This window comes from Octopus bimaculoides, chromosome 19, assembly GCF_001194135.2.
Source record: "Octopus bimaculoides isolate UCB-OBI-ISO-001 chromosome 19, ASM119413v2, whole genome shotgun sequence".
Lineage (NCBI taxonomy): Eukaryota > Metazoa > Mollusca > Cephalopoda > Octopoda > Octopodidae > Octopus > Octopus bimaculoides.
In genome coordinates, this window is record NC_068999.1 from 2,429,341 (window position 1) to 2,445,534 (window position 16,194).

A 16,194-nucleotide genomic window follows, 5' to 3' on the forward strand; every position below is an offset into this window, starting at 1 on the left:
TATATATATATATTTTACTAAGTTTGACTCAGTTTTGCATGACTTAAAGTTTGGTGGACGCGTAGTCAAAGTGTCGTACACACACGACACAATTTCCATTTATCACAGGGGGTTCCCAGCCGGGGTCCACAGAAGGTTTAAGGGTCCACGAGTAAAAAATTGTAATTTGTGGGTCCATATATAAATTTTGTTTACTTGGAGAGGTTCCTGTATTTATTGAAATGTTCAAGATTTGTATTTGGAATTTAGGTTCGGCGAGCTGGCAGAAGCGTTAGCACGCCGGCCGAAATGCTTAGCGGTATTTCGTCTGTCTTTACGTTCTGAGTTCAAATTCCACCGAGGTCGACTTTGCCTTTCATCCTTTCGGGGTCGATAAATAAAGTACCTGTTGCGTACTGGAGTCGATCTAATCTACTGACCCCCGCCCCCAAAATTTCGGGCCTTGTGCCTTGAGAAGAATATAAGGAAATTGTTTCATTGTTAGTTTTTACTAACCTACAAATAAATATTCATATATAGGGTCCACAGATGATAAGATAGCAAAATAAGGATGGGAACCCCTGGTCTATCAAATCCACTCACAAAACATTGGCCAGTAGCCCAGGTCTATAGTAGAGCATACTTGTCCAAGGCGCCGCACTGTGAGACTGAACTCAAAATCACATGGTTGCGAAGCAACCATCTTATCAACAGAGACATGAGTACACGTGGATATAGAATTTTGTCATTAATAAAGTGTGAGAAACAGCCGTTACTCCTCCGCTTCTATCTGGTCGGTGGGGAAAGAGAAGAGAAGGACTAGTATATGTCAGTTCAAGAATTGTTGGACTAATATATAATTCTGTACTGCAACGTAATTTTTGTCAGTGACCAGGTCGCAGTTCGCGCGACGAAAATTTTGATACCATATAACAAAAATAGAATTTAACTGTCTTTGTGTGTTTTTGAATGATTAATATGTCTTCCACGTTGTAATTGTATTAGTTTCAACTCACAGTCCCAGATTAACGCACTCGCCACGCAAGTACACCTCCGAAATAAGATTCCAGTAATTTCACTATTGATTCTGATTTCAGTTGGCCATCCATACTTTAAAGTAATCTCTCTCTTATGAAACGTTTTAACAGTTGTCAGTGAAATGCAACAACACAATAACACGTACAGATATAACAATAAATATGTATACTACAATAAATTAACTGGTTTACTTTCTGACAATAATCTTATTATTTAATTTATTCAATTATATCTTGGTTATATATATTTTTTTTCTTCCTATTTTTCTAATTTCTTTATTCGAAACTAAAGCTAGATATATTTTGTGTGAAATTAAATTGAAGTCCAGTGTTCGTCGTTCGACTCCTACGTGTCTGTTCGATCTGTCAGATGTAAATATGGGACAGAAGCGTGTGAAAGGTAATTAAATTCACTCAGATGATTTTGTATCATTTATGTCACTTGTTACTCCATTGCCAATATCCACTGCTTATTGCATCATCATTTAATTGATAGCCAATGTATCCGTCGATAATGATGTAACAATAAGTGTGCCCCCACGTTGTCACACATGTTTACAAAGTACCTCTTATGTTAGTTCTGAACGAACGAAACAAGACAATATCTGTATCACCCTTCGCTTGACCTGTTAGATATAGCAGTCTCATTTCCCTAAAATCACACCTTACTAACTTTTATTTTTCTATCTTTAAATGAAGTCCATGCTGTACAAAATGACGAAGTGTGAGTCAGGAACATCTTTGATCATGTATATTTAAAGATCGCGGCCGACCTAGAACTAAACAACGACAACAACGAACTGTTCCTCACGTGTCTCTTGCCTTAGAATTTTATTCCATTTCTATACAAATCCTTCAATAAACCGATTTGTTTGTCCCTTGCGATTCCACAGAAGTGGTCGGAATTTCACGTTAGTGTTAAAGCTCCGACCCAATGAAGGAATCGTTTACGTAGTCACTTATTATTCAAAACTATAGCAGACCCTTTTTTTTTAATGGATACATTACAAAATATATCTCTACAAAAAATAATACTGTGTTACGTAACCTCCCATTAAACTATTGGGTAGACACACATATACCTGTTTGTATTTATGTTTTGTTTTGTTTTATCTTTCTAAAATTTTGTTTATTTCATCATGTCCATTTCGCTCCCCCCGTGCTACTTTCCATTTTCAGCTGAAGAGAAACTGAACACGCGCAGGTGCTCTCTCTCTCTCACACACACACAAACATATTGATATTCAACTCAGTGATACCAACATATAGGTATCATTAGCAATCATTGCTCATTGCGAAGTTCGCTGTTACAATCAACAGGTGCAGGAGTGGCTGTGTGGTAAGACACTTGCTTACCAACCACATGGTTCCGGGTTCAGTCCCACTGCGTGGCACCTTGGGCAAGTATTTTCTACTATAGCCTCGGGCCGACCAAAGCCTTGTGAGTGGATTTGGTAGATGGAAACTGAAAGAAGCCCGTCGTATATATGTATGTATATATATATATATATATATATATGAATGTGTGTGTATATGTTTATGTGTCTGTGTTTTGTCCCCCCAACATCGCTTGACAACCGATGCTGGTGTGTTTATGTCCCTGTAACTTAGCGGTTCGGCAAAGTCTGGGCAAGGTTGTTGATAGAAGACAAGCAGTCCCCCATGCATACCAGCCTCCTCTCTCCATGCCACTGATGTTACCCAAGGGAAAGGCAAAGGGACTGATACAGTTTGGCACCCGTGACATCGCAACTCATTTATTACTTTGCAAGTGGCTGAGCACTCCACAGACATGTGTACCCTTAACGTAGTCCTGCTGAAACTCCCTGAGAACTGTATTCTAGTATATCTGAAATAAATGACTCATTTTATAGTTGCAGGATCTCGAGAAGAGTTGATGGTTTTGGCCATTGGTGACATTGTCAACCAGTTGATCCAAGCTCATGTCCAGAAAAAAGATGTTAATTTAAATACGTGAGTATTTTTAGATTCTTATTTGTTCCCTTTGCTGTCTTGGGGGGTGATCACCTTACCATTTCACCATTTTTTGATTCAGAGTTCTGCTGTGTATTCAAATTCTTTCTTGGATAACTTTATGGTTTTATTCTTTGACTGTTTGTCGTAATTATCTCTATTTTATTACACGAGTGGTACCTCTAGTGGTAACAAAAGGTCATGTTCTATTTATCTTGATATGAGGCCATCATGTCTTGCACATATGGTTGTGATGCATGTGCCTGGTATACCCTTATCAGATGGGTTGTCATGATGGACACGTATTGGGTCCCATATATTTGTACCCCAGTGTCACTTTGATGGAATGCGCTGCTCCCTCACTCAATAATAAAAATAATTTTTGACTTATGTATTGTGTTGTCTTATGTTTTCTTTTACAGAGTGAAATGCAAATCGTCCAGCAAATATGGCCTGGCAAGTCAACCGAGGCTGGTAGATATCATTGCTGCAGTACCACCTCAGTATAAAAAGGTAACCGATTACTTCTTCCATCTACAGTTTATATGTATATATATTTTTATATTTATATATATATACATACATACATATATATATGATGATGATTTTTATTAATAAGCAGTACTTATTTTTTTAAAGTTTATTTTATGAAACATTTTCTCCTTTTGTAGGAATTACTTCCCAAATTAAAAGCCAAACCAGTTCGAACTGCCAGCGGTGTAAGTTTTCTTTTATTTCGCTAAATATTTTCAAAGCATCTCATTTTCTTATGATTATTTCAGGTTTTATGTGTTGGGGTTCTCTGATTGGCCCTAGGGGACTGTCCCTCTTTTGGGACACATAAGTATATTATTATTGGAAACTGGATTGACAGTATTGTTAGAGGGTTGGACAAAATAAATGCCTTGCAGTATTTAGCTCTTTAGATTCTGAGTTCAAATCTCACTGATGCCAGTTTTCCCTTTTATCTTCCTGGGATCATATAGTGGACTTGATGTAATCAACGAACACCTTCTCCCTAAATTTCAGGCCTTGTACCTATTAATGGATTAAGTTGGTATCATTGACCCCCAAACGCTATTGATTGTTTGTGAATGTTACCTCTTAAAACACTGTCTTTCTATTTCTTACTCTCTCATTTATGTCTGTTTGTTTTGCAACATTTCTCTCTCGAATTTAAGCTCTCGTCTCTCTTTCTCTCTCCCTTCTGTTACAGATAGCTGTTGTTGCTGTGATGTGTAAGCCACATAGATGTCCTCATATTGCCATGACAGGAAATATATGTGTGTGAGTAACCAGAATTGCATTGGTTATTTTTTTTTTTTACTTTCATTTTTGTTTCATTCTTGTTTTGTTATATATTTTCATTGTATTAATGGCTGTGGCCAGTTTGGATTCAGAATTTAGAGCTGATAGATAGCAAAACTGTAGGGACATGGCACTAAACATCTCCACCATATCAGCAGTGTGATGCTACCCTGTTGTTGAACATGCATGAGTGGTGGATGTGGAGGATGAGTGGAGTGAAGTATACATCAGTGGTGGATGTGGACAGGATGAGTGGGGACATGGTTATAATGAAAGAATTGAGTACGGTGTCCACTGGATATACAGTGTTAATTTTATGTGAAAGATAAGCCATCTGCTTTTTTTTTTTTTTTTGGTCCATAGTGTATCTAGAACTAAATTATTCATTGTGTCCTTCAATTTTTAAGATGATAAGGAGTCATTTGTAGGAGACTTAGCTGCTATTTTTAACAGATTGAGCAATTGCATAGAGACCCCATCTCTTTAGCCTTGCAGTTATATACTATTGTCTTATATGGTCCATTTTCATTTCATTTCCAGTTACTGTCCTGGGGGACCCGATTCAGACTTTGAATATTCTACACAGTCATATACAGGTTATGAGGCAAGTTTGCAATCTTCTTTTTTTTTCCCTTCAGAAGTGTTCTAAATATATTTGGTGCTTTAGAACCAGATTCAGAAAAAAAGCTCTCTTTCTCAGGACAGTTTCACCGTTACACAACTGAACACTGAACTCTGCTCCTGCCACTGCTATCTCTCTCTCTCTCTCTCTCTCTCTCTCTCTATATATATATATATATATATATATGCATGCATACAGACAGACAGTGTGGTGAATAAACTGTTGTCTAAATTAGGCAAAAATGAAAATAACACTGACATCTCATTTTCACAGATATATTTCTGGCATGATTTCTATGGCTGGATGCCCTTTCTAACACCACTCCACAGAGTGTACAAGATGCCTTTTACGTGGCACCAACACCAGTGTTTTACCATGGCACCATATATATATATCATCATCATCATCATCGTTTAACATCCGCTTTCCATGCTAGCATGGGTTGGACGATTTGACTGAGGACTGGTGCAACCGGATGGCTACACCAGGCTCCAATCTGATTTGGCAGAGTTTCTACAGCTGGATGCCCTTCCTAGAACATTCTAGCATGTAAAATGGATGTTAAAGGATGATGATATATATAGTCTTCATATGATAGTTGTAAATAAGCATCACCATTATTAAAATGTTCATTTCTAGTTTCTATGACCTGATCATGGAGAAATGTTACCTTGTTTGGAAAAAGGTATGGGTTGGCAACAGAAAGGACATCCAGCTGTAGAAAGTCTACCTTAATGAATTCTGTCTGATGCATTCAAGCAGAGAAAGCAAGCACTAAAATGATAATGGTGGGTTGGAGGGAGAGGAGGATAATGAAACACCTCCATAATTGAACAGGGTACATAATTAATCTTTATCAGGTGTTTTTTGCCAGAAGTACCCAGCAAATATTCACATTTAAAAAGGGAAAATTAAAATAATTGTTATGATGATGGTGATGATAATATTTTGTCTGATTATGTTGATGATGACGATGCTTTCTCTATTTCCAGCCCACATCAATGAGAGCAATTCGAGCTCGTTACAACCCTTATTTACAGACCAGACATAGAGTTGAACAGGTAAAGTAACCTATGTCATTACCTTTCTCTTTTGCAATTCATCGGTGCTGGTAGTCTCATTCTACTGACCTTATAAAGATGTGTTCCTGTGCAAGCCTTTAGCTACTTAGGTGCAAAGCTTTTCTACTCTAGGCACAAGGCCTGAAATTTTTGGGAAGGGGCCAGTCAATTAGATCGACCAAGTACGCAACTGGTACTTAATTTATCGACCCTGAAAGGATGAAAGGCAAAATTGACCTCACCAGAATTTGAACTCAGAACGTAAAGACAGACGAAATACCACTAAGCATTTCGCCCAGAATGCTATCATTTCTGCCAGTTCACCGCCTTAAGTACAAAACTGTGGCCCCCCAACTTGGAGCAGACATACAAACACTCTGTCATTTGCCTTTATGTCGGGTTTTTTTTCTATGCCAGCATATGTTAGGTGAATATATATTTTTGGAGTATTGTTTTACAGCCACATACCCTTCTTGTCACTAAACCCTTACCTCCTTTTCATGTAAGGGGTCTTTTATTCAACACATGTTTCAAAGCACAAATCCAGCAGACAGTTTGTTGAAAAGGGAAATGGCAACAACATCGTTGCTTGAAACTTGGTGCTTTTCCATTCAGTGTGTGAAGAATGTAACCATTCGCATGGTCATGTGTGTGCTCACATAATACACACATACATACGTCCCAGGATGTGTGGGTTTTTAAGCTTGATTCCCAGCCATATGGTCTTGGTTTCAGTCCTACCACATGGCACCTCGGACAAGGAACTTTTACTGTAGCCCTTGCTTGACCAAAGCTTTGTGAGTGTATAGGGTAGATGGAAACTAAAAGAAACCTGGAAGCCTGTCATTTGGATATGTGTATATATACATATACGGTGGGCTTCTTTTAGTTTTCATCTACTGGATTCACTTACATGGCATTAGTTGACTTGTTGAGGCTACAGTAGAAGACATGACACTTGCCCAAGGTGTCATGCAGTGGAAGTGAACCCAAAACCACGTGGTTGGAAAGTGAACTTTTTAACCGCATAACCATTCCTGCACCTTTTATGTATTAAAATTAATAATTTCATTTTATTTATTGTTGTTGTTGTTGCTTGAATTTTTTTTTTTTTTGTTTTGTGTCCTCCTTCACAGCTGAAACAACTTGGTCACAGTGTTGATAAGGTGGAGTTCATCGTAATGGGAGGAACTTTCATGTGTCTGTCAGAAGAATACAGGGACTTCTTTATTCGTAACTTGCACGATGCTCTCTCTGGCCACACCAGTAATTCAGTAGCTGAGGCTGTTAAGTGAGTCGTATTACTTTCCTCTTAATTATTGTTGTTGTTGTTGTTGAACCCTAGGTCAATCCTGATGTAGCAGACCCTTGTTCAAATGTCTTCCAACTGTGATAATCTTGTTATTTCAGAGTGTGTATATGTTTATATATATATTTATCGTCATCATCATTTAAAAGGTTCCATGCCGGCATGGGTTGAATAGTTTGATAATATCCATTGTGTTCAAGGACTGCATCAACCTCAGCACTTTCCAGGTGGTAATCCCTCCCCTTCCTTGGAACTTTCCACAAAGGAATTCCTCCCCTCCTTGGAACTTTCCAAGAAGTACCTATCATTCCTGGGATATTTCCCGGAAGTACTACCTGTTCCTTGGAACTTTCCAGGAAGTACCCCTCAGAACTTTCCAGGAAGCATGCCACTTCGGAACTTTCCAGGAAGCAGTACCTCTCCTCAGAACTCACCAGGTCCTGTCTAACCCATGCCAGCATGGAAATCGGACATTAGATGATGATGGTGGTGATGGTGATGTCGCAACTAAATTGCTTACAAAAAAAAGAAATGGATGTGGCAGAAAACAAAGAACCATAATATTGTACAAGGGTAGAGTTTCGGTTGTCATTGTTTCTTTAGTTCTGATCATTAAGGGTATATTAAGGGTATATTACAGATTGTTACTGTTTCTTTGGTTATTATCATTAAGGGTACGTTATGGATTATAGCTGAATCTTTGGTTCTTATTTCAGATATTCAGAAAAGAGCCGGACGAAATGTATTGGAATTACCATAGAAACCAGACCTGATTATTGTCTCAGAAAACATCTAAGGTACGTTCCCAAAAACTGATCGATTTACAAGAGAAGATGTCCTGCCCAAAGTTAGAAACAATTATTATTATTATGATTATTATTATTATTATTATTATTATTATTATAAAGGCAGCAAGCTGGCAGAATCGTTAGCATACCAGCCAAAAATGCTTAGCGGCATTTTGTCCATCTCTACGTTCTGAGTTCTAATTTTGTTGAGGTTGACTTTGTCTTTCATCCTTTCGGGGTCAATAAATTAAGTACCAGTGAAACACTGAGGTCGATGTGATTGACTACTCCCCTCCTCACAAATATGAGGCCTTGTGCCTCCAGTAGAAAGGATTATTATTATTATTATTATTATTATCATTATCATATGTGAAGGGGCGTGGCCTAGTTGTTAGGTGTCTTGCACTAACAATTGTGAGATTGTGGTTTTGATTTCTAAACCAGCTTTGCATTGTATTCTTGAGCAAAACACTTCATTTCATGTTACTCCAGTCTACTCAGCTGTAAATGGGTCACCCTGTGATGGACTAGCCTTCCAGTCAGGGGCAATGTTGGCCTGCTTGCCTAACCAGCAGTGTGGCATCTTTCAAAAGATAAAACGATGTAAAGTGCATTGTGACCAGCAGTGTATAACATCATCCAATAGTCTGGTTGATCAAATAATCACGTTATATATGTACGTACACACACACACACACACACTCAGTTTTAACCCATTTTCGCATTCGTTTCCTTCCAGTGATATGTTGGCCTATGGCTGCACTCGTCTAGAAATTGGTGTACAGAGTGTCTTTGAAGATGTTGCCAGGGATACCAACAGGTAAAATGTCCTTTTATATATATAGGTTAGCTGTGTTAGTGGTTAAAATAACTGTCTAAGGGATAGAAGTATCCATTACACTACTGGTATATTACCTATGTTTAACCATGGGCATACAAATGCAAGCGTATTATGCTCATGAATTATAGATAAAGACAAAGATAAACATGAGTTTATCAAGAATCAAAATTTAAAGAAGACAGAAAATGGAGAAATACTGATGAACATCAATTATTATTTATTAATTCAATACAAATAGACTTTTTCTTCTCTCTGCTCTTCTTTATTTATTCTTCACTCTGATAAAGCTCCATCTTTCAGATCGGTTTTATAACCAAATATGATAAATATTTTTAGCACATCAATAACAATACCATACAGCACTGGAAACAGAAACAGCTGTTAGATGGGATGCAGTCTGTTTGTATTGAATTAATAATTGATGTCAGTTGTTGTTCATCGATGTTTCTCCATTTTCTGTTTTCTTTATATATATATATATATATATATATTCTGTATTTTTAAAATGAGGAATTTTGTACATTATTTACAATGGACGGATCGGTGTCCTCATTTTGATTGTTGTTATCACAACATTTCGGCTGATGTACCCTCCAACCTTCATCAGGCGTTCTGGTGGAATATATATATATTCTTGTATGTGCATGCTTAAATACTTACATGTATGCCTGTGTATACATGTGTGTGCGTGCATGTGGGGATGTTTACATTCCTTACCATCGCTTCTTAACATAATTCTTTTACTGTGAGGATCAAAGAACAAGCATTTGGTTTTGTTTTGTGTTTCAATTTCTTTCTTTTAGGGGTCACACAGTAAAGGCTGTTTGTGAATCATTCCAAATGTCTAAAGATGCTGGTTTCAAGGTTGTGTCTCATATGATGCCAGATCTACCAAATGTTGGCCTAGAGAGAGACATCCAACAGTTTGTTGTAAGTAACCTTCAAACAATTTATTTCACCCATTTTTTTCCCCTTCTTTCCTGTGACAATCTAACCACTTATCTCAAAGCAGCTCAACTAGGAGAAATTCTCATAAAGGTTTAACATGGGAGCTAATGACCCTTGCAAATATCTAAAATGATGCACATGCTGGTTGAAATTGTATAAGAACTTAGGAACAATAAGTAATTGCACAAAATTAGCTTCTGTTCTATTAAAATAATCTGTTGCTATTTTTGGATTTATTATCTTTTTGTAAAGCATGGTTAGGGGTTTAGCTCCAGGTCAGCCCTGATCAAGCAGACCTTTGATGAAAAATATTCTAACCATGTCCCATTCGTTTTCAAGTTTATACTGTTCATTTTTTTTTTTTTCATTTTTTCCACAGGAATTCTTTGAGAATCCGGCTTTCCGACCTGATGGATTAAAGTTATATCCTACACTTGTCATTAGAGGAACAGGTATGTTGTACACCTGATTACTATATTAAAGAACAAAACATGACAACTTTTATTTATTTTATTCTTCTATATTTTTCAAATCATAAATTAGTTATTTTCATGCTAACATGTTGCTCCATGTATATGTATAAGTGTGTAAGAAAAATCTCAAAGTGTCTAAAATAAAAAAATTTGGTTTAAATTCTAAGATATTTTTTTTGTTCTTTGTAACAGGTTTGTATGAACTTTGGAAGACTGGAAGATATAAGAGTTATCCTCCCAGCACGTTGGTGGATTTAGTGGCCCGTATCCTGGCACTTATTCCACCTTGGACAAGAGTGTACAGAGTTCAAAGGTAAATTGCTGCTGCTACTACCACCACAACTGATAATACAATCACCTCCAATACCACCACCAATACTACTACTATATCATAACCACTACTATCCTGACTACTACTGCTGCTGCTGCTACTACTACTACTACTGCTACCACCCATGCTGCCAAAAATGCTGTTTATTTAATCCTTTCCAATAATGCATATTGTTAAATTAATATTTCGATTGTGTCTAAGGCAGCTTAATTAGCAGAATCGTTAGCACACCTGGCAAAATGTTTAGCAGTATTTCGTCTGTTTTTTATGTTTTGAGTTCAAATTCTGCCAAGGTGGACTTTGCCTTTCATCCCTTTGGAGTTCAGTAAAATCAAAAGATGTAAATATTCTTTTCCACCTTAGGCACAAGGCTCGAAATTTTGGGAGAGGGGGCCAGTCGATTAGATCGACCCCAGTATGCAACTGGTACTTAATTTATCGACCCCGAAAGGATGAAAGGCAAAGTCGACCTCGGCGGAATTTGAACTCAGAACATAAAGACAGACGAAACACCGCTCAGCATTTCTGCCAGCTCGCCACATTGAAAGGTGTAAGTATTGTTTCTGTAATGTATTTATTTCGTAATTCTTTGCAGGGATATTCCAATGCCCCTGGTGACTTCCGGTGTTGAACATGGCAATTTGAGGGAACTGGCTCTTGCCAGGATGAAAGACCTTGGCACCCAGTGCAGAGATGTGAGAACAAGGGAAGTTGGAATTCAAGAGATTCACCATAAAGTCAGACCTTATGAGGTAAGCAAACCCTTTTATGTACATCATGTGCATATGCACACGCATACGGATCAGTGGTGTATGGCGGTTGTTGTATTCTGTATTCTGCCACACCCAATGCCACCAAATTTCAAGCAGGGGTGTATAACAAAAGTTTTCCATTCAGATTCGTGATTAAATTAATGAGTAAGGTTAATTATTTATAACAAATTTTCCATTTTCGATGAGTGTGCAGCATACACCTGGAATATACACCCACTGATACAGACATATGTCTGTGTGTGTGTACATATCTATGTATATGTTTGTGTGTGTGTGAGGCAAGGCTGTGTGGTTAAGAAGCATCCAGTGCTTAAAAGAACTTTTATGTGTTTGTTATTTTAGGTTGAACTCATTCGTCGAGATTACGTTGCAAACAAAGGCTGGGAAACGTTCCTTTCCTATGAAGACCCAGAACAAGACATCCTCGTTGGTTTACTACGTCTGCGCAAATGTTCCGAGGAAACTTACCGTCTAGAACTCAAGGGTGGCTGTTCAATTGTGCGAGAACTCCATGTTTATGGAAGTGTCGTCCCTGTACATGCTCGAGAAGTAACAAAATTTCAACATCAGGTATTTTTGTCTTTCTAGCTATCTAATTATTTGTGTGTCTCTTTCTCTTTCTATAAGGTGTGTGTGTATATATATTTATATTTATGTGATTCAGAATCACAACTGTCTGATGAATGGGAACATGAAACTGAGTAGCAGTGTTTCTGTGATGTCTGCATCTTTATTAATAAAGCATATTACTCTACCTCTGGTATTTGAGTACTATTTTTCCCTGAATGAGTGTTGGCCTAGTTGGCAGGGTGGCATCAATCAAAACCTGAAATGGTGTAAAGCACACTGTGACCAGTGATGTGTGACAACATCCAATAGCCTGGTCAGTCAAATGATACTATAAATATATATACAGGCATAGCTGTGTGGTTAAGATGTTCCCTTCCCAATTATGTAGTCTTCGGTTTAGTGCCACTGTCGTATGGCATCTTGGGCAAGTGTTTTCTACTATAGCCCTAGGACAACCAAAGCCTTGTGAATGGAATTGGTAGACAGAAACTGAAAGAAGACGTGTGTGTGTGTGTGTTATTGTCAGAATTAACTGAAACAAAGGTAGCATGATTTTACAGAAATATGATGATGATGATAACAAAAGGGTTTATGATAATCATATTTATAGACATTGTGATGATGATGATGATTGTGTTCTGAAATATTCTCATTCCTTTGTGACTGATGTAGGGTTTTGGTATGTTGTTAATGGAAGAAGCTGAAAGGATTGCATTTGAAGAACATGGTTCCACCAAAATGGCTGTTATATCTGGTATGTATTTGTTGTCTAATTCTTTTTATATTGGTTTCAGTCGCTGGAGGAACTTTAGTAATATGAGGCTTGTATGCATTGGCAACTGGTACTCATCCTAAAAAAAAAATCTTGCCAAGGCCAGCACATATGTGTGCCAATGTGAATTTATTGAATTTATTTACCGATACTGTTTTTGTACCTAGGGTAAATGTGTTTCTTTGCTGTAGTTTAATTAATAATGTTAGTGTTTAATCCTTCCTAGAACTAAGATGAATGAATGTGGTGATATCTAAGGTTTGTTTGTTCCCAAACAACACTTATTCTAGTGCTGCTGACACTGCTAGATTGAATGGTAGTGCCCTGTTGCCGAAACCATAGCGATATCTGTGGGGCAGTTGATGATGGAGGTATGTTGGATTGTGGGTATGGCTGTTATTGTCTGTGCGGATTTTATAACACATCCATTTGATATGTCATGTAGGCATATATCAACGTAATCTAATGATGTATGTTGAGTTAGTAGGGCAGCCATCATCTTACAGGATGACACAGTCATCTTATATACAAACGGCATGGCTGTGTGGTTTAAGCTCACTCTGCAACCATGTGCTTTTGGGTTCAGTCCCCCAGTGTGACACCTTGGGCAAGCATCTTCTACTACAGACATGGGTTGACCAATACTTTGTGGGTGCATTTGGTAGATAGAAAACTGTGTAGAAGCCTGTTGTATATAAGTGTGTGTATCCTTGATTGTCCCCTGCTTGATAACCAGTGTTGATTTATGTCCTCATAATTTAGCGGATCGGCAAAAGAGACTGAAAAGCAAAGTTCTGGGGTCAATTTGTTCCAATAAACCCTTCAATATAGGTGCCCCAGCATGGCCACAGTCTGTTGACTGAATCAACTAGAAGATATGTTTGTGTGTGTGCGTACACATTTAGAAACCTAGCAATAATGCCTCGATTTAGCCAGATTCCTGCATTTTGTCCCTTTCAGATCATCTCCCTTGTATAGATTGAATATTGTTTTGAATCCCAGATGTTTTATTTTCTTAGGTGTTGGCACAAGAAATTATTATCGGAAAATAGGATACGAGCTGGAAGGTCCTTATATGACGAAGAGTTTAATAAAATCCTGATATGGAAAAAGGAAATGAAAGAGCGAAATAATGAACCCTGCTGTTGTCATTTCAATCCTTCATTCCTCAGCAAGAACATTCAGGGACAATAATATGTGACATCTTGTGTGATTTGTGGAAGGCTTTTACAGTAAGAATGATAAGACAGGCATTTGCCTGCCTTTGCAATATATGTAAATATTATTTTAAATATTTAATAAAAATTGTAAAATAAATTGTTTTGAGAAGTGGATGCTTCAAAGATTTTCTTTGAAATAAGTTATAAAATTCTTTTTTTTTTTGTAAATATTGTGTTGTATATATATATATATATATATACACACAAGTGAGCACATAAGTGCAAAACAAGGTGAAAAAAAACAGTATTCATATACTAAAAGTGGAGTGATATGCTTTTATTTAAGCTGCAAATCTTTATCACAACAGTCCATGAAACTCTGGTTGGCATTTGGAAGGACATCCAGCTGTAAAAACTGTGCCAAGACTGACCTCGCTTGTGCAGGTGTCAGGTAAAAAGCACTCGATCCACTCTGCGAGGTGGTTGGGGTTATGAGGGGCATCCAGCTGTAAAAATCATGCCAAAACAGACAGCAACCTGGGGTAGTCTTTTACCTGGCTGGCTCCTGTCGAACCGTCCAATCCGTGCCAGCATGGAAGGCAGATGATGTTACATATATATATATATGTATGTATATGCACATGTAGCTGTGTGATTAAAATGCTTGCTTCCCAACCATGTGGTCCTTCAATTCAGTCCTATTGCATGACTACTATGAGCAAGATCTACTTTAGCCCTGAGCTAACCAAAGCTTTGTGAGTAGGTTTGGTAGATGGAAACTGGAAGAAGCTCATTGCATATATGTATGTTTGTGGCTACTCTTGTGTTGACATCACATGATGATTGTAAAGGAACATCACCACCATATAAATGATCTCATTCATTTTAAGTCTTCCATGGAAAACATGTCTAGCCATGGGGGAAAATATTGCCTTATTTAGAAACAAGGTGAACATTGAAAATAGGAAGGGAATCTGGCCCTAGAAAATCTACCTCAACAAATTCCATCTGGCCCATGGACATTAAAACGATGATGATGATGATCTATGAGACAGAGAAACCTTTAATGTGGCAAATGAAGAAGTACCAACGTAATCTTAGAAACTTTAAAAATCCAAGACCAAAATAAGAAACATCAACACAACATCTTTGTCATGCAGAGACTTTACTTCACCATAATAATTTTTTTTTTTCATTCTTTTCCTTTCTTGTCTCATATTTTTCTTTTTTCTTTTTATTACAAGAAACATTGTTTTGTTTGTTATTTCATCAACAATGGTTTAAATTCCAGCATGGTTGTAGAATTTGGTAAAGAAAATAAATAAAAATTCTTTTGATCAAAGAAATCATAAAAAGATCAAGGTTGAGGAAAAAAGAGAGGGAAAAACGATCCAAAAAGAACTAAGTGTACTTTTATGATTTGTGAATATCACAGGCTCGTATTGTATTGTTTTGGGGGTTTGAGAGTATTTTTCCTTTGTGGCTTTTTCTTTATTTTTTTTAATACTTGTTTATCATTATTATTATCACTATTAAATATATGAGTTTTATTTATTGGTCTTTAGAAGATACACATGTACATTGACACATATAGACACACATACATACACGCATCCATGGACATAGATATTCCTACAAACAAACAAAATAAACTTGGGGAAAAAATAACATTGCTAGCATGAGTGTTGTGATATGCTCAAGGCAGCCATCTTTTCTAGTTGAACAGACATGTCTTGGACAAAACATGTGAGAATTCCACATTTAATGTGTGGAAATGTATATATATATATATTGTGTGTGTATACTTATATATAATAACACACACACACACACACGAATATATATATATATATATAATAAATGCTTGTTTTTATGTTTAGTTATAATCCTTTCTACTTAAGGCACAAGGCCTGAAATTCTGGGGGAGGGGGTTAAGTCATTTACATTGACCCCAGTGTTTCACTGGTACTTAATTTATCAACCCTGAAAGGATGAAAGGCAAAGTTGACCTCGGCAGAGTTTGAACTCAGATCACAGCAGCAGACAAAATATCACTAAGTATTCCTCCCGGTCTGCTAATGGTTCTGCCAGTTTGCTGCTTTGTTGTCTTACAATAAAGACAATTTCATATTAATCTGATGGGTTACTCTATACTATTGTAGAATACATAGTTATTATTCTTTTACAAGAATGTTGTACCTATATATATATATATATATATATATATATATATATATATAGAGAGAGA

The 16,194-nt window shown here is 37.1% G+C and overlaps 1 protein-coding gene across 2 annotated transcripts in view; it reads left to right on the top strand.

Moving 5' to 3' along the window:
* LOC106880382 (elongator complex protein 3) overlaps positions 1–14,103 on the top strand; it is a 30,899-nt gene extending 16,796 nt beyond the window's left edge. The window contains exons 1-17 of one of the 2 annotated variants that reach the window (XM_014930285.2): positions 1,309–1,416; positions 2,891–2,990; positions 3,413–3,503; positions 3,662–3,709; positions 4,207–4,277; positions 4,839–4,902; positions 5,913–5,981; positions 7,118–7,272; positions 8,007–8,087; positions 8,818–8,898; positions 9,723–9,849; positions 10,247–10,319; positions 10,533–10,653; positions 11,267–11,423; positions 11,787–12,014; positions 12,687–12,768; positions 13,806–14,103. In XM_014930285.2, the coding sequence (XP_014785771.1) occupies positions 1,395–1,416; positions 2,891–2,990; positions 3,413–3,503; positions 3,662–3,709; positions 4,207–4,277; positions 4,839–4,902; positions 5,913–5,981; positions 7,118–7,272; positions 8,007–8,087; positions 8,818–8,898; positions 9,723–9,849; positions 10,247–10,319; positions 10,533–10,653; positions 11,267–11,423; positions 11,787–12,014; positions 12,687–12,768; positions 13,806–13,888 (1,653 nt within the window). In that variant the 5' untranslated portion in view covers positions 1,309–1,394 and the 3' untranslated portion in view covers positions 13,889–14,103. Of the gene's footprint in view, positions 1–1,308; positions 1,417–2,890; positions 2,991–3,412; positions 3,504–3,661; positions 3,710–4,206; positions 4,278–4,838; positions 4,903–5,912; positions 5,982–7,117; positions 7,273–8,006; positions 8,088–8,817; positions 8,899–9,722; positions 9,850–10,246; positions 10,320–10,532; positions 10,654–11,266; positions 11,424–11,786; positions 12,015–12,686; positions 12,769–13,805 lie in introns of those variants that run through there. The other variant, XM_014930286.2, reaches the window with a different exon arrangement.
* The last annotated feature ends 2,091 nt before the right edge of the window (positions 14,104–16,194 follow it).